The 21,288-nt window shown below is 39.1% G+C and overlaps 1 protein-coding gene across 2 annotated transcripts in view; it reads left to right on the top strand.

The window, feature by feature from the left end:
- The first annotated feature begins 2,485 nt into the window (after nucleotides 1-2,485).
- The window catches only part of LOC113681631 (uncharacterized), a 23,636-nt gene continuing 4,833 nt past the window's right edge, over nucleotides 2,486-21,288 (top strand). Inside the window, exons 1-21 of one of the 2 annotated variants that reach the window (XM_089188284.1) lie at nucleotides 2,486-2,770; nucleotides 2,998-3,085; nucleotides 4,198-4,465; nucleotides 5,165-5,322; nucleotides 6,213-6,374; nucleotides 7,214-7,530; nucleotides 8,074-8,221; nucleotides 8,929-9,225; nucleotides 9,893-10,199; nucleotides 10,230-10,282; nucleotides 11,309-11,634; nucleotides 12,064-12,217; nucleotides 12,842-13,147; nucleotides 13,904-14,287; nucleotides 14,690-15,006; nucleotides 15,482-15,632; nucleotides 16,527-16,814; nucleotides 18,407-18,580; nucleotides 18,977-19,330; nucleotides 20,069-20,329; nucleotides 20,921-21,256. In XM_089188284.1, the coding sequence (XP_089044410.1) occupies nucleotides 2,735-2,770; nucleotides 2,998-3,085; nucleotides 4,198-4,465; nucleotides 5,165-5,322; nucleotides 6,213-6,374; nucleotides 7,214-7,530; nucleotides 8,074-8,221; nucleotides 8,929-9,225; nucleotides 9,893-10,199; nucleotides 10,230-10,282; nucleotides 11,309-11,634; nucleotides 12,064-12,217; nucleotides 12,842-13,147; nucleotides 13,904-14,287; nucleotides 14,690-15,006; nucleotides 15,482-15,632; nucleotides 16,527-16,814; nucleotides 18,407-18,580; nucleotides 18,977-19,330; nucleotides 20,069-20,329; nucleotides 20,921-21,256 (4,885 nt within the window). In that variant the 5' untranslated portion in view covers nucleotides 2,486-2,734. Of the gene's footprint in view, nucleotides 2,771-2,997; nucleotides 3,086-4,197; nucleotides 4,466-5,164; nucleotides 5,323-6,212; nucleotides 6,375-7,213; nucleotides 7,531-8,073; nucleotides 8,222-8,928; nucleotides 9,226-9,892; nucleotides 10,283-11,308; nucleotides 11,635-12,063; nucleotides 12,218-12,841; nucleotides 13,148-13,903; nucleotides 14,288-14,689; nucleotides 15,007-15,481; nucleotides 15,633-16,526; nucleotides 16,815-18,406; nucleotides 18,581-18,976; nucleotides 19,331-20,068; nucleotides 20,330-20,920; nucleotides 21,257-21,288 lie in introns of both variants that reach the window. The other variant, XM_089188283.1, reaches the window with a different exon arrangement.

Here is a 21,288-nt window from a genome sequence, read left to right as displayed (position 1 = left end):
CGCGTCATACTTTCAATCGCCAGGAATCTCTGAGATCTGAATTAAAATTCTCCTTCTGACTTTAACCCAAATGCTTTCTGATAAGTTGACAGAATTCAGTGTAACATCTGCATAATCATAGAAATGAAACAAAAGCACTCTAAGCAGTTTTCATAATGGGAATTTAACTAATCCCAAAACTATAAGGATACGAGCTATTTAAAGAAATCAACTTCAGTCTCGAACTGACAATCAACAAAAGGGCCTAACTTAGACCGTTTACAACACAGTTAGAGAGTCGGTTTATGCATCCAAACACAGGTGATCGGTTTACATTGATTTCCTTTTGCGCAATGTCATAGAGCTTGCGTGGGATGTTCTCAATATACTATGTACAGGAACAAACTTTAAAAATAACAAAAATGGTCCTCGGTGAGGGGGAGGGGAGGCTTCCATCATTGACGGGAAACGTTTCGATGTGATCCACCGAGCTATATTAGTTTAAACTGTTAGTGTTTTATCACATATGCCATAATCTGATTGGCTACACCCCTCTCTATCCATTCCCTGATAGACAGTCAGTCAAGTAGATAGCCTGACGTGTGATGGTAAACAAAATGTAATAAAAACATTAGCTTTTCTTGTTGATAAGTTTCGGACTCCGTGTATGAAAGGACTCCATAACCACGGCCCGAAATTCCCCAAATCGCGTTCTTTAATTCTTTCAAAATCAACTTCCTTGTTATTTCTCAAGACTTGACACCGCCGTTTCCGACTTTCTCAGGTGGTTTTACTGATTAATCTCTCTATTCAAGGCCAAATCAACAGGAGAATAAAAACAAAATGCTAGCCACCGAAACCAGACACTGCACTTTATTATACATCAGACAGAGTAGGACTTACGATGCAACTCTTTCCGGAAGTACCTATTCTTCGTTTTCACGAATATTTATCGCTTATAAGGTACCTCAATTGATATCTTAGCCAAAATTTTGAAAAATAGGTACATGATGTCATTGTTTACTTAGTGACCATAATTAGGCAGAGTTACAAGTGGAAACATTGATCATTCCGATCTCGTGATCAATATTCTGATCCCTCTCAATACCCCCTCAGAAATGTATCTCTCTTCATGCTTCCAAGGATCTTAAGAAGCGCAATTTAATGCCACTTGTAAGCACAACTCTTATTAAATTTCTTTAATTTCTTAAAACTACTTGAGGAGATTGTAGTTAGAGAGATAGGTGAAGAATTGCTGAGACTAAAGCTACTCACTGTCATCAAAAGCTAAGCAGCTTTTGTCTTCGGGAATTACAGTTTTGAGGATCAAATCACTGTAGTTCTGTTTCTCTACAACCTGTATTGGTTGTATAATCTGCGGTCTGGCGGCTGTTGCCAAGTTATAGTGTTGGTCCTGCGTTATGTTTGCACGTTTCTATATCGTTAATTTTGTCGATTTTATTAAAGCATCAAAGAGCAAAAATTTAGATGACACAGTACTGAAAACTCAAATCTCGGCACAAAGCCAGTAGCTGGTAGAGTTATCTCTGTTAACCTGATGTGAAAATTTACTTTGATATTTGTACAGATTGTATTTGCACAGATGAGCTTTAAAAAGACGAATTCTAAACATTAGCGCAAAAATGAAAAAAATTCCTGTTATTCAAACCTGTCAATAGAAAAGTAGTTTTCCATCGTATACGTATTTTAAGCTAGTCCTTAAAATTTGGCAGTTATATTCTATATTCTCCCTCCTCTTATACTTAATAGTATGTTAATAATGTGAAAACAAATTCAATGTTTATGGCCACAGTCTTTGTAAAGATTTTCAAAGAAAACTTTTTTCTGAAAAAATTTACTTATTGCACAGTAGTAGTTGTAACTTTTCAAAGGGAGAGGGTGAAAGCTTTGTTGTTCTCTAACCAATCGTATCACGATTTTTGTTTTGGTTTTTCTTTTCGATTAACAAAGACGAAGAGCTGGGGGTTTCGGCTGAAATTCTCAAGATGTGCTGTATTAAATGAAAGTTATTTCCTATTGAGAATTATGAAAAAGCTTCATCGAGTTCATTACCCCAGTTTAGACAAAATTTGAGACAACATCAGTTGGAATGTTACTCACCGGCAAGCAATAGTGGTGTAAACAGAATTAGGGAGTTGACATTTTAAATTCACAAAGTATGTCTTTCAAATTTTCAATCTCATGCTGTAACGTTTTTGTTTACACAAAGGGTATTTTCATAAGAAGTTCGTCAACTTTCTTGAGCGGTAAAAAACGATTCTTTCAAGAGCGAGTTTACATGCATTACACTTTTAACTGGAATTGCAATCGCTGTCATTTTCTACTCACTACTCAATAATTTTTAGTTTCCATCAGTGCCTACCCAACAATTTCAATTTCTTCAGTCATTGATTATTAATAAAGCGGTCATGAAATTTTAATCAGAGTTTTGACTAAACAAATGCGTTTTTCAAACTTTAATGGAAAAATGTTTTTTTGTTTCCAGTATGGTTCCCTTGCGCCTCCGATGAATAATACGTTAATTTGTTCCAGAATTTCTCACGAATGTGGCAAAGAGTTATGAATAGTGAAACGAAGCTAAGTCTCCCCGGTTATTGTGCATTAAAAATTCATGGAATTAAACTAATAACCTTCGCTTCAGAAAAAAGCTGTTTCCCGAAAAGGCCGTCAGGGGAAGAAATGTGTCGAGAAAGAGTTTGTATTATTTTTCCCTCTACGTTCAAAAACTGACGTCATGTTACGATTCAGAATTTGGTCTTGCATTTCTCTGGTAAGCGTGTGCTTCTCTGCTTTATTATTGAAGAACAATCGTTCTGGAATAAGAGATGCTTAAGACATACGTAGCTTATTTTGTTCGCTGAACCACGTCATTTATTTTTCTCTGACATGTAATTATTAACGCCTCGAATGAATTTGAAGATAGTTTATCTATACTGAATATAACTAGCCGAGAATCATGGAATATTAGCACAAAAAAGAATTGTATTGTTTTCACAGATTATTGTTGCTGGAAAATTCCGTGAAGGAGTTGTACAGAATGCAACGGAGGAGAATTTCATCTATAATTTGTCATGTTTACCACCAGGTATTTCTACTCTGCTAAAAATTATTTTTCTCAAATAAAGGCGACTAAAAAAATGATTGATCTTCTCTTGGATATAGAATTTGATGTTTTCTATAACTAAACAGGAAAACCTTTTCTTAATGCTGTAAAGTTATTTTGCTTAATGTCGTTTAATATTGGTTAATCCGGGGCGACCTTGATGTTAGAAGTGTCTGCCGAGAAGTTTTAACAACACCTTTTTGTAACGAACGTAGTTCCCGTGTTTGTCCTTCCCGATTATACCTCGGTTACTTCTTCAAATATTTCATGTAATATTCTTCAAGCAGATATCAACCATTTAATTCCCAATAGTGCTTAATGTGTCATTTCTAGTTACCACATCGATACATTATCTTCCCAAAAGATGATGAGAAAAGACTTGTGTATAAGAGTACCCTGAGGCACTTCCCTAACGACGCGGATAGACATTGATGATACCGAATGTGTTAGGCACCTATGGATAAACACACAAGCAAATTAACACTTCTCTACAGAATCATATTTTTCTTCCTTTTGATGTCAATGCATTGTCTTCCAGAAAGGAGACTGTAGTGTTACTGAGACTAGAACGTTCTAGAAGCTCTCAAAGATGATAACTTTTATGAGTATTAGATAAAATATAATACGATACAATATAAAAATATTCGCATAAGATAATGAAGAATCACTTTTACAACAGAAGAGGACGAATTTCTTGAGCTATCTTGAATACAATGTTCCGTGTTTTGGTATTTTCGTTTTAAAGGCCCGGTCATTAGCTATCTACTGAAGATGGCAGGGGTGGGGCGGGAGGGGGGGGGGAGGAGGAAATTAACATAAGCCGCACGTAAGGCTCTGTAGAAATCTAATGACCCCCCCTCATTGGCAGTGAATGAATCAAGAAACACCCATCTTTCTATAGCCCCCCTTGTCTACTATGTTACTGATGACCAAAAATATGATCTGTTGTCTAAGTTACTTTTAATTGCTGAAATGCCTTTTTAGTTTAATTTTTTAAAATTAGAATCGTACAAGGTTTATCAAGAGAGAGTCACGATCCTCTCAATGGACCATCCAATGTAATAATGGTAATTAAAAAACGCTTTTGATTCCAGACATCAAAGGTATTTTACAAGAAGTATGGCTGGATAATATACATGGAAACAACTTGAGCTCGTTATTGGAAAATCAAGATTTTCCTGACTCTCCCGATCGAGTCTCGAATCAAACGTTTCTACCCGAGCCACAATATGGTCAGCGGCTTCGTGCCTATTTCGCCGCACCCGAAAGTGGAATGTATCAATTTCATCTGTCCTGCGACGGCGCATGCGTGCTTCTGATCGAGAGTAAGATGGGGAGCTTATTGACAAGATGTCAAAACTCGTAAGTTTTTACCATCTAAACAAACTACGTCGATGATGCTTACCCACAATTTTGTTAAATGAGTTCTTTGATTGATTATACGTTTAGACGGATAATCATAAAAACGTAACTATACTTGTTAAGGATCAAGGATAATGCAATAATGATTGAAAACAGTATTTAATCTTGTAATCTGATCGTCTGGGCGAGGATAGTCCTGAGAAGGGCTGTGGTGACTGACAGACGTTTCGACAACCTGAGCGGAGGTCATCATCAGAATCGAGAGAAAAATAACGTGTTACTTTCTTTCAAGAAAAAAAAAAGAAAAGGAAGGAAAAATTCCAAACTGGTCAGTCGTGGGTAGCATCAAATTTCTAAGCAAGAAATCAGAAACTAAGCAATTAAGAGATAGGAAACTACATGCCTGCATGCGTCTATATGACATACGTGAAAAATCGTACAGTGGATTGTCAAGCAAAGCAATGATCCTCATAAGTCAGCGGTAGAAAAGAAGCTTGAACAAAAATTAGGCTTTAACCGGATTCGAACCTGTGCCTCGCAGATACTATTCGGGTGCTACTACCGACTGAACTACAAAGCCACACTTTCGGGGAGGCAAATTTGTGAGCGTTCTTTTCTCCCGTGGAGGAATCTGACCACAATTTGTGATGAAATACATCTCGCTCCTTTAAATAATTCATAAACATATTTTTTTCTTAGATCAAAGGGCATGAACATGACCGCAGGATCTTTTTATTATGTGACGGTGCTTCACGTTGTCTCAAACGCTAGCAAAAATGTTTCGCTGTCTGTCACTAAGCCAAACGGAACCCTACTCAGTCCGATTCCTCGTGAGTATTTTGTAGCCTACAGGAAAGGTAAGAGCGTTTGTCAATCATTTATGACACCATTTAGACAGTAAGACAGATGGACACATGAGAGGACGGGTGGCCGATCATTCAGACTGATAGGCATGCAGTCAGACTGTTAGTGAGCGAGTTGGTGAGTCCGTCAAACAATCGTTTAACAAGTCAGTTAGTTAGCTTGTCAGTCAGTCCGCCAGTCAGTAAGTCAGTTAATCAGTCAGTTAGTCAGCCAGTCAGTCAGTAATTCAGTCAGTCAATCAGTCAGTCGATCAGTGAATTAGTTAGTCAGTCAATCAGTCAGTCAGTCAGTCAGTCAGTCAATCAGTCAGTCAGTTAGTCAGTCAGTCAGTCAGTCAGTCAGTTAGTCAGCCAGTCAGTCAGTAATTCAGTCAGTCAGTCGATCAGTGAATTAGTTAGTCAGTCAGTCAGTCAGTCAGTCAATCAGTCAGTCAGTCAATCAGTCAGTCAGTCAGTCAGTCAGTCAGTCAGTCAGTTAGTCAGTCAGTCAGTCAGTTAGTCAGTCAGTCAGTCAGTCAGTCAGTCAGCCAGTCAGCCAGCCAGCCAGCCAGCCAGCCAGTCAATCAGTCAATCAGTCAGTCAGTCACCCAGCCAGTCTGTCAGCCAGTCAGTCAGTCTGTCGGCCAGTCAGTCAGTCAGTCAGTCAGTCAGTTAGCCAGTCAGTCGGTCAATCAGTCAGTCAGTCAGCCAGTCAGTCGGTCAATCAGTCAGTCAATCAGTGCAATGATTCATTTAATTAATCTGATAGTCATAAGTTAAGGCAATCGATATAGTTTCCTTAATCATCACGAGCTCGCACAACTGTTTCCATGTAAGTCATGTCACCTAGGAGAAAAGAATGCTTAAGAATTTAGAGGCTAATTCTTCTCCCTTGTTGGTTGCAGATGGAAACCTTAGCGAATACATTCCAGGGGACTGGGGCGAGTGGAGTGCATGTCAGGGGGGCATCCAAACACGAAATCGCTTGTGCCAGGTTCATCCGCCTGTCTACAGCAGGCTTAATTCTTCCTATCAGCTTTCTGACACCAAGAAATGCGGCGAAAATGGTATGTGTTTTACCTTGAACAAGTCCCTCTACAATCTTGTTATTGTATAGCGACGATGGAATTGCGGTTTGTTATAAGTTTCGATGCCCAAATAAGGTTGGCCATTTTCAAAAGAAAAGGTTGCATTTATCTTTCACATAGTTAATTGAGCGAACGATGTTAGTTTTAAAACTTTAAAATGAAAGGAAAAAACTCCCCCCTGTTAATTTGTCAACGACAGTATTAGATTAGGCTTTTAGATCATACATGATGCAGAAAAAAAGGAATAAATGAATTATTAGACAAATAAAAAAAGAAAGAAAAAAAGATGAGTGCTAAAACATATACAGATAAAACTCACTCACATTAATATCCTATCAAACAATAGAAAATATTGGACCCATTATTTACTCTTGTATCGATCCATGACAGTGGCTAAAACAAACAAATTGGACAGAGGGGGCGAAATGTTCAGTAAGAGAGGAATTTCACTCATTCATACAAGCCACACATCAATATTAATTCGAAAGACCATTCAAAATAAAAATGGCAAAAGGTTTTGAATAGACAGGCCCCGCCCCTCCCTCCACCACCTCTCCATCCCTCCCTCCATCCCTCGAAGCCCACGCTTGAAAGAGGACAATAAGAAATCTAGATTTTACTCATGTAGTCACATGTGATTTCATTATGTTTTAATCGAATCTATGTCAGTATCTGAGCAACTGCACACCTACTCCTTCCCTAACTAACATTAACCTTTAACTTGTTATTGGCTGACTGTCGTTGGGTTAGGGATGGGGTAGGTGCGCTGTTTCTCAGATACTGACATTGTTCCTTGCTCTCTATGATTAACTTCTCAGTAACTTGTCAAAAAAACCAATCGTGTTTAAGTTGTCCACTGGGTATGAAGACAGGTGCAATAACAGACGAACAGATTACGGCCGGATCTTTTTATAACGCTTCAACTAGTCCTGAATACGCGCGATTGGATGGTCATGGGGCCTGGTGTCCAAATACTACACACCGCCATCTCAGAATCAATCTGGTTGTACCACACGTTATCTGCGCTATTGCCACACAAGGGAACTCTCAACTGGGATTATTTACTAAAGAGTACAGACTTATTTTGCGAATAGGTGAAGCGTCCGATCGTTACGAAGATTCAAATGGAAGTAAGGTAACGTTTTTCTTTCTTTTTTTTTTTTTTGTCTCATGTCTCCTTCAATTCCGGGCCAAGTTGTGACACTAATCAATTTTCAGTTGAAATTGCCCTCCTTTGACAGTACTTAAACCAAGAGGTTTTTCAGGTGATTTGGAGGCGGATCCAGGTTTTATTTTTTGGTTGTGTGTACACTATTAAGGAACGACGTAAAGGACGGGTGACGTAGACAAATTTTAAAAACAACAAGGGAGAAGGCTTATGACTAGGCAATAACATAATGTAAGCTGTTGAGAATCCATTGCAAATGATACAACAGATTTTGCAAAACCGTGAGGTTATATTAGGAAGCTACGGATCATCTCGGGGGGAGTGGGGTGGGAAAGTGCTGCGTGCTCACCCCCTGCACCCCTCCCCTCCCCTAGATCCGCCCCTGTAATTACAAAATCCTAGAATAATTAAGAAGTTATGCTACCCGTAATGACCATATGGGGCACACAAAACCGGCAACAGAACTATGAAAGAACGCTTCACATCCACCTTTCATTTTTTCTTTTATAGACTTTACAAGGGAATTACAATCCAGATAAGGTTCATGTTAACGCACTCGAGGGCGTCGTCATAGCAGAAAAGCTGACTTTTTCTTTACCGAATAATAATTCATGTCTACAAGTGGAAATATATGGATGGCCACTAGATAACTCAACAGGTCTGGTTATAGAGTGATGATCATTATTTATGAAAGTCTTACTCTCAATACCCAATATTCAACCCTAGTTGTCGCTGGCATTTGCCTTGGTATACAAAAGTTGGGTTGACCCCGAAGAAAAACTTGTTTAACAAACACTATTGTCGTGAATTTGTGCATGCGACAAACGTGCGCAATCCTAGTTTGACGATCGCTATCTGCCAATTCTAACCCTAATCTCTAAGGTTACCTTATTTCACAAGTATACCACCCTTGAGAAAAACTTTTCCCTCCGAAAAATTATCGCCTAGATTCGAAATTTGCCGAGCGCAATTTCGAACATACGATTCGAAAAATTTTGGAGGACAACCAAGGGTAGTGACATTGTCTTCAAAAAAATTAAAAAATAAGCAGCAAGCAAAATAAAATGATTTAGTTGGAGCTTTCGATAGAAATAAGAAGAATAAAACAAATGTCCTTACGATTGAGGCTCGTGTAGGAAACTTTTCTCTGTTCTATAATGAGTTTTTCTATAGAAATTCTCCTCGCAATGTTTACAGCTTTTGTGGAGACTGATAACATCATTCACTCTAAACTCCAGTCTAATCAATTATGACTCTTACCTGTTTTCCCTTTGTGTGCAGTAGATAAAAATAGATGTATTCCAATCATTTTTCAAGTACGGATCATATAACTAACATAATGTGTTTTATTATCTTTTTTTTTAGTCATATCTCCAACTCTTCCGCCAATAATTAATGAAGTCATTCAAAATGAACGCTACATGTATGTTACTGGCTTTTCTTGGAGTCGACCAAAAGTCTATGGGGGCCTAGTGACAGGATACAAAGTCATCCTCCACTATACAGACGGTAACCGCCATAATTGGACACTGGAAGCAGACAAAAGATCATTTTCTGCGGGGATGGGCCCCAACAGCACCTACTGTATAACTGTGCTGGCTTTTAATGAGGCTGGGGATGGACCGGCTGCAAAGTGTATTAATTTTACAACTCGGGATGGAGGTAAGGCCCCTCCCTCCTAAAAAATTAGAGGCGGTTGATCCATTTTTTATGCCGCTGAACTTAATGGTTTGGTATCGTATAAGGTACGCAGACTATGTTGGTGAATTTTCAACCTGTTTTTAGAAAAATTATAATAAGCTTCCACAAAATATCGCAAGAATTCTGTGTAAATTAAATTTTTACCAATCAAGGTGGGGGTAGGAAAACACGTTAATACGCAAAGAAAATTATGAAAGTGTTAGTCATCGTATTTAATTTTTCGTAACGTAAAATAATCTATAATTCAAAACTATCATCGGAGTGGAGGGGAATAGTGATGAATATTAATCGAGTCGCGTCCATCGGTTTCACTGACCATGAGGTAAATCATTGTTTTAGTATATACCACAAGGAAACAAAAAAAAATGGATTAATTTCTGTCTATATGCAGAAAAATGGTTTGAAATTAAACACGTAACGCACGATTTTTTCTCTTCAGCCAATCGAGGTGAAAAGTATTGGCTAATCACATCCGAACTAGTCAATCGGCGCACGCAAAAAGTACTATTCACCCATGTTGTATATACATATAATTTACATAATTTCTTAGTTTGGGCTGTCCCGTTATTAAATAAAGTGGAAGTGGAATTTTATCCTTCATACAATTAACAATGATCTTGTTTCACAGCCTGCCCTATTTCTTGGATGAGATATCAGGACTCGTGTTATTTGAATGTAAGCAAACCAGCAAATTGGCTACGTGCTAAGCAGGAATGCATAAGTCGACACTCTCAACTCGTGACTATCTACAATGAGAACGAATTTAAATCTGTGGCAGCTTTGGCTGAAAACTTTTCCTGGATTGGAGCTGAGTGGAACGAGAACAAGTCAAAGCACGTGTGGTTGGATGGTTCAGACATCGAATTTCATCCACCTATCTGGGAAAATGGAAATGAAGACGGCGCTTTGTGTGTTGGGATTCGTGATAGTGCTTCAAGTAATCAACGAGGTAACGTCACTGACACGTTGCAACGAGAGAAATGCGCTCATGTCAGACCTTATATCTGTGAGAGGAAAGGTGAGTATAACCAACGCACCAACAATAAATTTAAAAGAGGTTTAATTTCCTGACGACTCGACCGAACTCTTTTATTTACACGTCATTGCCAGTGGTTTCTAAGTAAAGTATTACGAACATAATACATCAAGAATGGAACCCTAATCACAAGATAGGAAATAACGTTGAAAATAACAGAAATACAAGACACTAAACGAAAGGGCGATTTACCCGACGATTTTTGAATACGGCTGGTATAAGAAAGTTACCTGCGATTACATGTCAACTCGAGCTCACAACTTTTATTTGCATGATCCGCGCGAAAGTCAAACTCTATGGATAGCCGCGTGGACTGGGGCTAGGAGGGGGATTGGTTTCTACAGTGAGAATTTAATGGTATCTTAGCCACGCGTGTCACTTCCAAGATTCCATCAGTAATTCTCCTTACTGTCTGTCATACAATAGTCATGGCGTTGATTTGGAGAATTTGGTGTTAGATAGACTAATAATCCTCCAATTGATATTTTTCGTTTTTTCCATCACCTGTCTGCTAGATGTTGTATTGATGTTATCAAGAGAAATTCTGTCTTAGTCACGAATGGGAGCAAAAGGGTTAATATAATATACTCTAATAACATTACAAGACACAAATTTAAAACTTAGGAAAATTGGGACTTTTTTCTTTTTTTCACTTATTTTTTAGCGTTGTTATGATAACATTGATGAAAAACGTTTGATAACAATATCAAAAGTAAAAAAATTTGTGATTCATAAACACGTATGCACTGAGATATTCAGTTTAAAATTGCCACGATTGATTTGAAGAAATCCACGCTCATGGACGCGGTCCCTGCACAAGATATTTTGTAAAATTACACAGATCCATGCTTGGAACGAGTCTTAGGTGTGAGTCGATGATACTGGCTTAAGAATCCTAATAACAGGGCACCACTTCAGAACATTGCTTTGGGTAATTTCCTATCACAAGATATTTTTGCTTCTCTGGTTCAGCTACGAGAAGGTATTACTACCTTATTTCTTTTTCAGTCGCTCCTGACCCTGACGACTTGAAGTGTGAAGATAAGGGCGTTGGACTTGAATATCGCGTTAGATACGACAGTATATTTTTTGCATCTTCATCTTTATTAAACAAATACCGACCAGGTAATGCCCGATTGGCCGGGGAAGAGGCCTGGTGCCCAAATACAAATTCTACAGAAGAATACTTGGAGATAGATTTAGGTTCTTTGTACAAAATCTGTGCTCTTGCTACACAAGGACTGCTTGAAAGAGGTGCTTTTACCAAAACGTATCGTCTACAGTTTTCCATCGATGGCTCAAAATGGGACTGGTATATAAACGAAAACAGTCAGGTAGATAATTAATTAAAAGTTTTCTCTAGTTTTTTTCCATTCAAGAATACCTTTGCTAAGAGACCAGTCGTTTTTTTAGCGCGGGGGTGGGGAGGGCTGGGGGATTTTTTGGGGGGTTCACTTGGTCTTCGGGGGGAAACGGATAAGAGTTCAGTCGTCGCAGTCGCAGAGTACAGGAAGGGGGGGAATATAGAAAAATAACTACCAGTTAACTGCCTATGAGGGGAGATCACAAGGTTATCAAAGAGCTCTATGGGGGGATCAGGTAGATTTAATCGCGAAACAAACAAACCCTCCTTCCCTCCCCCCCCCCCCCCCCAATGATGACCATTCCACAAATATTTTCGTCTGTGTGTGTCTATTATTTGTCTTATTAAAGGGCACCATTTTATCATTGAATACATGATGTTCTATGCCATTTTCCCCAAGGTCTTTCAAGGAAATAAAAATTCATACGAAGTAGCGAAAGCAGTGTTTAAACAAGTTCCAGTAGCTCAACACTTTCGGATCTGGCCATTGAAGTTCTCTGTTCATCCCTGTTTGAGAATTGAACTTTATGGAAATAAGTCGAAATCTCAGGGAGGTTGGTATCTGTCTCATTGTTTCGCTTAAACCTTTTTTAACCTTACTTACCATTCACACCAGCAAAACATGTTTTGTTAAACTGGTTTTCATTGAATGAAAATTATAAACAGAGAACTGAAAAACTTGATTTTCCATTGGATTCAAGTACTTGCTAACTTGCATTTCCAATGTGCTACATTCAAGTCAAAAATATTCGGTTAAATAGTTTCTATGAAGAAAAAAAAAATTAAACTGTGTTTAACAAAACAACTTTTAAACATGTTTAAGCTTTGGTGTGAATGGGGCATTAGATTTTTCTCTGCTTGCGTTGAACATATATTTTGTGGTTTAGAGGTGAAAGGTTTCTGCCAACGAACGTAAATGCTAGGTACAATATTTGGCTCTCATCTACCATTAGTAGAATTCGGAGACCTCGAAATTAACGATTGGAGATATTGCACATTAAGCAAAAAAAAAAGCACATCTTTACGCAGAGGCAGGCAAGTTGATTCCGAAACAACGGAAGTTCGTTAACACTTGCTTCATCCAAGCTCCTGATTAATGAGTCAAACTCTCACATGGAGTTTGTAGTCCAGTTTCCTAACCATATTAACATTGATGCATCTTATGATTTTCTCCACAGGTCCACCAACCGGTGCACCAACGAATTTGACCACGGAGATAATATCTTTGACAACGGTACAAGTAAGCTGGAATTTCATCCCGGACTTCTTCGATGGGGGTTTGGGAGTTATTGGATATCGGGTGTATTATTACATAAAAGGAGCTGGTACAGAGGGATTAGAACAGCAGAAGAAAGATGTACAGGATAATTCGACCAAACTCTTTAACCTGAAATTAAATGCGACTTACTGTGTATCAGTCGTTGGTTATAATGAAGCGGGAGAAGGTCCTCGAAGCGAGTGTACTGACCTTCACACTCCAGCAGGTAAGGTTTTCTTTGGGATTATAAGTTAACCTTTTAAGCTTTAGGAGTGACCACCATCTATTTTCTCCTTACAGCAATGCTGCTGAATCATTTATTAAGATCATGAGAATAAAGGAATAATCACAAACCTAAGAAGCTTTGATTGTCAAACCAATTCTCCTTGTCAGTGCCAAGGGTAGTGTATAGAGAAGAGTATTGAAAATATGGATACCGATGTTTGGGTGTTTTGGGTAAATTAAGAAACTGATCCTTATGCCATAGAGAGTAGTCCAAGACAGAAATCAAGTGTAATAATAATAAAAAGAACCATAAAATCATCAGTGCCCTGTTGTATCTTAGTTTGGATACACAAACCTTCTAGACCAAAAAAATAAAAATAACATCTTGGATATTGCGATAAAGGTGATTTGTTATCTTATAGGAGAGTATGGCTTGTACCTCCCCTCTTCCGGGAAGAAAGATGGGGTAGAAACTTGTTAACTGAGGCAGGGTCTGATCATTATTTATCGCCTTGGGGGTTAGGGGGAGGGGGGAGGTCTTTGGATTTTGGTCGTGACAAAATAAAATTTACCTGATCCCCCCAAAGGTCCTGTTGTGGGTCACCCCTTTATTCCTTGTTGGCGACGACTGAACGGACTGGGCCCCCCTCTGAAAATCAAGTGATCTCCCCAAAATCCCCTGACCCTCCCCCCTCGCCCAAGCAACATTGACTGGCCCATAAGTTACATCCATTAAAGTTACATTTTTTTTTCACAGTATGCTTACAGGGATGGTCAAACTATGGCGGAAACTGCTACCGTGCCTCTGATGCAGAGGAGAGTGAGGGCAAGATAGAGTGGAGTGAGGCCGCTGACAAGTGTTACAACCTTAATTCTCATCTGGTATCCATCCACAGCGAGTCTGAAAATCAGTTTGTCAAATCTTTAACAGAAAGAGAGCCAAAGACTTGCTCGTGGATTGGCTTGAAATTTGAAACGAGAAACCAACTCCATTGGAATGACGGTTCTCTTGTGAACTTTACAAAGTGGAAAGACAAAAATAAAAAAAATGCACATAAGTGTGTTGCGTATCATAACGAAAGTGAAGTTTGGGAAAATAAACCGTGTTCAGGAAGATGTTCCTTTGTCTGTAAGCGAAAAGGTAGGTCGTCATTGATTTTTATGTTAATTTCCTCCCTGATAATCGGTGATTCTGATGACATTCTGGCGAAAGTTTTGGTCGGATTTTGGCGGGGTATTGGTAAGATCTCAAGGTAAGATGTTTTTAAGATTTCAGTTCTCATGAGCTTTCCATATTCAACCTTTTTATTCTCAGAACTTAGTTTCCTTTAAAATTGGAGTGGAGCCGTCGCCATAAAACAAGTAGCCATGCTGCTCCTCTAGTCACAGTACAATTCAGATATTTACGTGGGAAAAAATAATCTGTTTTATTGAAGTCATCTTAGATGGTCAAAAGAATAATTTTTCTTTCCAATTATCTCTCGACTTGTGCGTTATATTTATTTCTTTAAATTGCTTTGTTTTTGAATGACATCTATTGCAGATTTCGCTTGGCCACATCAAAACTGTTCTGATATGCCACTTGGACTAGAAAACAGAGCCATACCAGACTATGCCATGCAATCCACCAATACGTTAAACGGTACTTCACCCTATGATGCACGCCTGAGTTCCACAGGGGGGTGGTGTGCTTTTCCCAGAAGCGAAGTTTACCTTGAGGTTAACTTGCAATCGCCTCATTTTGTTTGCGCCATTGGTACCCAGGGTAGACAAAGCAAGGACTATGTGAAGAAATACAAAGTTGAACTGACAAACAGAAACAGTAAATACGAAGTTTACAAGGAAAATGGAATTTTCAAGGTTCGTGAATTAGCAAGAGGAAAAGGTTTGTCTGAATATGAGAGATTTTTGAAATCTGTCTGATGTTTTGAATACCTCAGGTGACCAGGACTGAATTTCTCCCTATAATATCAACATCATATCAAGCAGACAAGGGAATAAGTACTTGATCCACTTCCAAATTCTCTGGACAAATATAGTGAGAACGATATGGCAGACAGTAAGGAGAATAAATAATGATATCTTGGGACAAAAAGGCTTAAGAATGAATAGAGAGTCAAACTTGCACGATTAAAGCAACTTTGCATGCACGATTAAGAAAAAAAACGCTCAGGTTGATTTATCTTTGGTACCTTAAGGCTCCCTTATTCTCATAAGAGTATTACAGAGTTTTATGGGGGGATCAGATAAATTTTGTCGTGATACAAAAATATCCTCCGACTCTCCTCCCCCTCCCGAGGCGGTAAATAATGACCAGTCATTAAATGCGTTTTAGGAGTTTGAAGCCAACAGCGACTACAACCGTGTAAAGAAAAACTTGTTGGAGTCCGGGGTTGTGACGCAATATTTGAAGCTGCGGCCGCTGGAGTGGCATAGCACGCCATGTTTAAGGCTGGAAATTTATGGACAAATTTATTCAGAAAGAGGTAATTTGGTGATCTTACTCATAATTGATTCGTCTCCAGTTCTGAGTAGTTTTACATATTGAATATGAATAAAACCAATTTAACCAGTTCCTTAAAATAAACGAATAGATAAACCTGTTACTAACCGAGTTCGAGGTCCTTACTGTAAGTTATGGACTGAATTTTCTCCGCAAGAATTTATGGCTCACGCACGAAGCGTAAGGACCATAAATCTCAGCGGGAAAAAAAGAGTTTCTGTAACTCATAGTATAGAACGAGAAAACGAGGTGAGTTTATTATATCTAATATATATTTATTATATATTTACTATTTATGATATTTATTATCTCTATCTCTGAGTTCAAAGAGAGGGGGAAGATTTCAATTCAAACAAACTTTTGAATATAGCGGGTCGCACAGTGAAATGTGATCAATCAAAGTGCACGTTAGTAAGATGTTCATTATGTCTCTGGGTTCAAAGAGAGGGGGAGGATTTCAATTCAAACAAACTTTTAAATTTAGCGGGCTTTAGGGTAAAATACGGCCTGCTCAATCGACCAATCATAGCGCGCGTACTGACTATGACAGAACGAAAGACAATAAATCATGGGTAATAAATATGTAATTAATGAATGTAAATATGAACACGTTTAAATTTCTAGTGAGAATTATAGACAGCTGTTTAGTGTTTTGAAATGAGTGGGATAAATGAGAGTGGGGGAATTATGAAAAGGTCAGGCCAAAAATCGTCATATCCCCGAGCGTTCTAGTGTGGCGAAAATGTTTTGAAATGAAAACGTATGCTGGGATGGTTGAGGAGCATTTGCTTTGTGTTGGTTTAGACACTTCAATTCGGACCAGGCTTACACTACATTAAAACAGATACTGAAAATAATTTAATGTTTTCTTTTACAGTCCCGACACGCGCTCCTGACAGCGTTTCGTTTTCAGTTGAAGATGGTGGAATACAGGTCAGATGGAGTCTGTTGCCTGTGTATTTTCATGGGGACGTTCTCGACGGATACAAAGTAGAAGTTAAGAAACCAAATAACTCTCTTCACGGGATATGGACATTTTCTGCAGAGGAAAAGAGTCAGAAATTTCCTGGAATTACTAAACGTGCCGACATTGGTTGTGTACTGGTCTATGGATTTACCAAATATGGAGACGGTGTTTCCAGTGGCTGTGCCATTGAGGAGCAAGGTAAACTAAGGCCATGAAAATACAGTTTTCGTTTTGCAGACATGAAAACATTGCTCACTGAAGTAGCAACGAAAAATATCGTTCATTTTTCTTAACAATATTGGTAAGTACTTGGGCTTCTTGGCCAATGGCTCCCAAAGGAGCTCAACGAACGCGCTGTGAGGGGGCGGGGGTAGGAGTGTATGGGGTTTCTACTCAGCTCCCCGTCAAAAGAGGGGGATAACTTGTTATAGCAAAACCTCTTGTCATCCCCCTAAAGTCAGTAAGATACACTTGTAGCCCCCCCTCCTTCCATGGAAAACTTGGGTCTCCGTCCCCAGATCAGTTGCGCATTACCACCTGCTCTGACTGACTAATTTAATAAGGAAAACCTTGAGAGGTGTTTTTATTGATTTTGTTGATTTTGTTGTTAGCGAGTGATATGACTGGGGTATGCGATAAAAAGAACTGATTTATTTCGTCTTTGGTCAGTAATTCGCCGAATTCCCTTCCAAGGTCCCAGTCTACAGAATAGAGATGAAATCAAATCTTAACCTCCCATAATTTGAGTTGTTATACTTTCTTCTAGCTGCTATATATTCCTGGTTAAGTAGTTTCTCATAATCTGTTTACTGATTATGGTACTAATGTTGTAAAAGGAAAATAAGTTAGTAAATTTTAACCGTGTTAACGATGTTTGTCGGCGATAATACTAAATCTTCCGGCGGGGTTAATTTGATCAATAAGGCAATAGGATTATGATTTGCATTCTATACAATGAAGTCGACAGGAGTTTCTTAGAGTCACAATAACATGTCGTAAAAAATATAGGTGACAGATACACAGAACATGCACACGAGACTGGCATATTTACGATTAAATCAAGGCACTCAAAGAGGTTTTAAAAACTTTTGTTGGTGGAGATCAACAGACGTGGAGGGAAGGGGCGTGGTGGAGAGGGGACTTAAATGGATTATTGACAGCACCATTTATGAATGACCGACTGACTTGTTGGTTTACTGATTGATGTATTGATTGATTCTCCCTATATCAAAGAATCTCCTAAATGTCAGGACGCTATGGGTATAGAAAGCGATGCAATCCTTGACGATGAAATTAGTTCCTCTTCGCGAAAAAGCGAGGTAGATGCTGCCATTTATGGCTGACTTAATAACAATAGTCTTAGCGGATCGAGGGCAGCTCAACATTTAAATAAGAAACAATGGCTTCAAGTTGATCTAATTACATATTACACACAAGTTACGAAACTCTCCGCGCACCTCGCACTGCCTCCAGACCTCTGATACGTGTTGGCAAAATGTTAATTTATGCTAATTTATGCTATGGAAAATTGCGCCTCTTAATCTTTTTATTAACAGGTCTGATGGTAAGTTCCAAATTATGAAGGGCCAGTGAAGAATTACTGATAATTATTCTTTTTTTCTTCTTTCAAACCCCTTGACAGAGATAAATATACTTAAAGCGAGGGGACCCTGATACATTTTGGATCTCAGACACGTCATTTTCAATTTCTATGGGCAAGTTCGCGAAATGCGCAGAGGGATCTTAGCTTTGTCACCATTATGCTAATGAATTAAAACACCATTCTATAGGAGAGGGGTCTGGTAACAACTCTATTCTTTATTCGCAATGGAGTGAATGGAGCAGTTGCAGCAAGTCATGTGATCGAGGTGTACAATTTCGCAACAGGACTTGTACATCACCGTGTAGTTACGGTGATAGTTCACATCAGCAGAACAGAAGCTGTAATTCTCAAGATTGCCCAGGCAAGTACAGACGTTACGATCTATTAACCTGTTTCCCCCCAGAGTAAGTGGCATTGAATTTCTCCTTACAGTATCACAACCGAATTAAGCATTGAGGTCATGAGAGTAAAAGAAATGATCGCCAACTAAACGAGCTCTCTCGCTTTGTCAGCACCTGAAGATGTGGAGAATATGTAGACTGATGTCAGGGTGTACAGGGTTAATGGATTGAAAATGTATTGAAGAGAAACACTTTCGTGTCAATCATCTCTTGATTTAAAGGGTTACATATTAACAGCAGCAGAATATGTCATCTGTTCCAAATTGGGCGTCTGTTTATGGCGTCCACCTCTGATAATCATATTAAAATGTCACAGAAATCTCATCTTTGTCTAATTTTCTTTTTCCCATTCAAAGACTCACCGGATCCGATCTTAGATCAACCGTCAAACCTGACCACTGTGAAATCAAGCCCCAATTCTTTAGCGGTCCAATGGAAGCCTTACACCGGTAACAACACTTTGGTGGCTTACCGCGTGTTAGTGCTCCGCATGAGAGCTTGGAAGAGTGGAAAGAGTAGGAAAAGACGGTCGATCCCGGACAAAGAAGGCGAGCTTCTAAGGAACTTTACTGTTGGCCCTAACGTCACAGCTTTTGAGATTGGAAATCTGTCCGCGTCCACCGGGTATTGTATCCGCATTGGAGCCATTACCGAGGAACTGGGGGAGGAAAGTCTCAGTGACTGTTATTACCTCTATACAGAAAAAAGAGGTAAGAAGCCAGCTACCTCCTTTTTTTGTGTTTGTAATGGAAGGGAAGAGTTGAATTACTCGGATCAATGTCAGTATCCGAGCAACTGCGCACCTTCCCCTCCCTTAATCCAGCTTTAAACCTATCTGTTTCTTTCAGTCGGCTGTTGTTGGATTAGGGGAGGGGTTGGTGTGCAGTTTCTCAGTTCTCTTTGAAATTGAATTCCCCTTAATGACTGACTCCAGCAAAGAAGATTTATATTTGCGATCTTTGACAACACTCATTCAAAGATTTACCCTCAATTAATTCTACCTCTAGTCATTCATCGTTTTGGTGCGTTGTTCATTTGTTCGTTCGTCTGTCTTTTCAACAATGATAATAATAATAACAAGTTAATACTTCTCTAGCGCAACGTACATATAGATATGATCTGATGCTCCTGTTTGACTCACTGAAGATTTTCCCCTTTTGTTTCCGCTTATTTCTTTGCCCTTTTCGCGCAATGTTAGCTCTTGTTTTTTGCTCTTGCCTTTCTTCCTAAGAAACGACATGGCAAATAAGAGATAAAACATTTAAATATCTTTCATACAGTTATAACCACCTAACGACAATAAACTCCAAATTTGTTTTAAATTTGTAAGTTAAGTTCTTAATGTTTGCCAGTCATTGGATACCACTATGGGGTTCTAGATTTCTTGGTTCACAGACAGCATAAAGTTGCTAATTTGATATTTCAATGAAATAATGTTTTCTTCTTAGATGTGTCCCTTCCGCCTCCTCCTGAGGCAAACGCCACCACTAATGGATCCTCATCGATAACTATCCATTGGAAACCTGTGCCCAACAATGCAGACTCCCCAATAGTAGGATATGCCATTTTCCTTCGCGATACAAACAGATCAATTTTTGTTGAATCGTGTTTGACAAATATCACTGTGAATTCCAGTGGCTGTATCGAAATGGCAACTCTCATTACTACAGGGTGGGGAAACACCACAGGGTGTCTTCAGACAGAGAATTGTGAGTGTTTCATGTGATTCATTATCTAAAGTTTTCATAGTGTGTATGGAAAACACTCCAAAATAGTTTTTAGACTTAAAGCACATCTGAAGAACAAAGTGGTCCATAACCTCCGGGGCCGCTCTGTTTCGCCCAGCTTGAACTAAGTTAGGCCTCCTAAATGGGATGGTAGATCCCAAGATCCCTAGAGCAGTCTTCCAGGCTTTCCTTACGGTGTTCCTGTATCCATTTACACTCCTGGGTGGGAAGAGGAACCGTGAAAGCTGCCTTACCCAACGATAAAACACAGTGATCTTTCTAGGGTACGACATGGGACCCTTCATATGGTCTAGGGCGTTAACCTTCGGCAACTGCGTTTTCACTCAGTAGTGGCTGATCATTAAAGAAAAACAATGAAGAGCACCACTCAGCACTACGGAATAGTATGAAGGATATGAATACTCAGAGACCAGTAAAAGCGGTCGGATTAAAAACGATGACAGAGCCTTATCTTAAGGAGAAACGAATGCCCGTGAGATAAGATCTGTGTTAATCCCCAAAGGTATGCTTAGTTACCCTTCTCACTCCCCAAAATCTAAATTTTTTTCGCAGCACCTACGCCAACGCCAGAACCTGTTGTTAATGAGACTGCTCCAAAGATCACTGCATCGATAAGAAGATCTCTAGCAACCATATTAGTCACGTGGGATCCCAAGACAATTTCTGGCATCAAAGGAGAATTTATCGGATATGATTTGGAGTATAAGCTCATTGAAGTTAATGGAATTCCGAAAGACGATGCTTTGTGGACGTCGCTGATGTTCAGTTGTTACCAGTCCAAAACAGAGTTCAATCTAACAGACCTTTTACCATTTGCGCGGTATGAGATCAAAATGGCGGTAATCACATCAGAAGGCGTTGGAAAATACAGCGAGGCAGTGTATGGAGGTTGGTTCTTTGGTACTTTACACGTCTCTCTT

This window comes from Pocillopora damicornis, chromosome 11 (genome assembly GCF_964200805.1).
Source record: "Pocillopora damicornis chromosome 11, jaPocDami1.2, whole genome shotgun sequence".
Taxonomy (NCBI): Eukaryota; Metazoa; Cnidaria; class Anthozoa; order Scleractinia; family Pocilloporidae; genus Pocillopora; species Pocillopora damicornis.
Note: the sequence above shows the minus strand (reverse complement) of the source record. Positions and strands in the feature narration are given on the sequence as shown.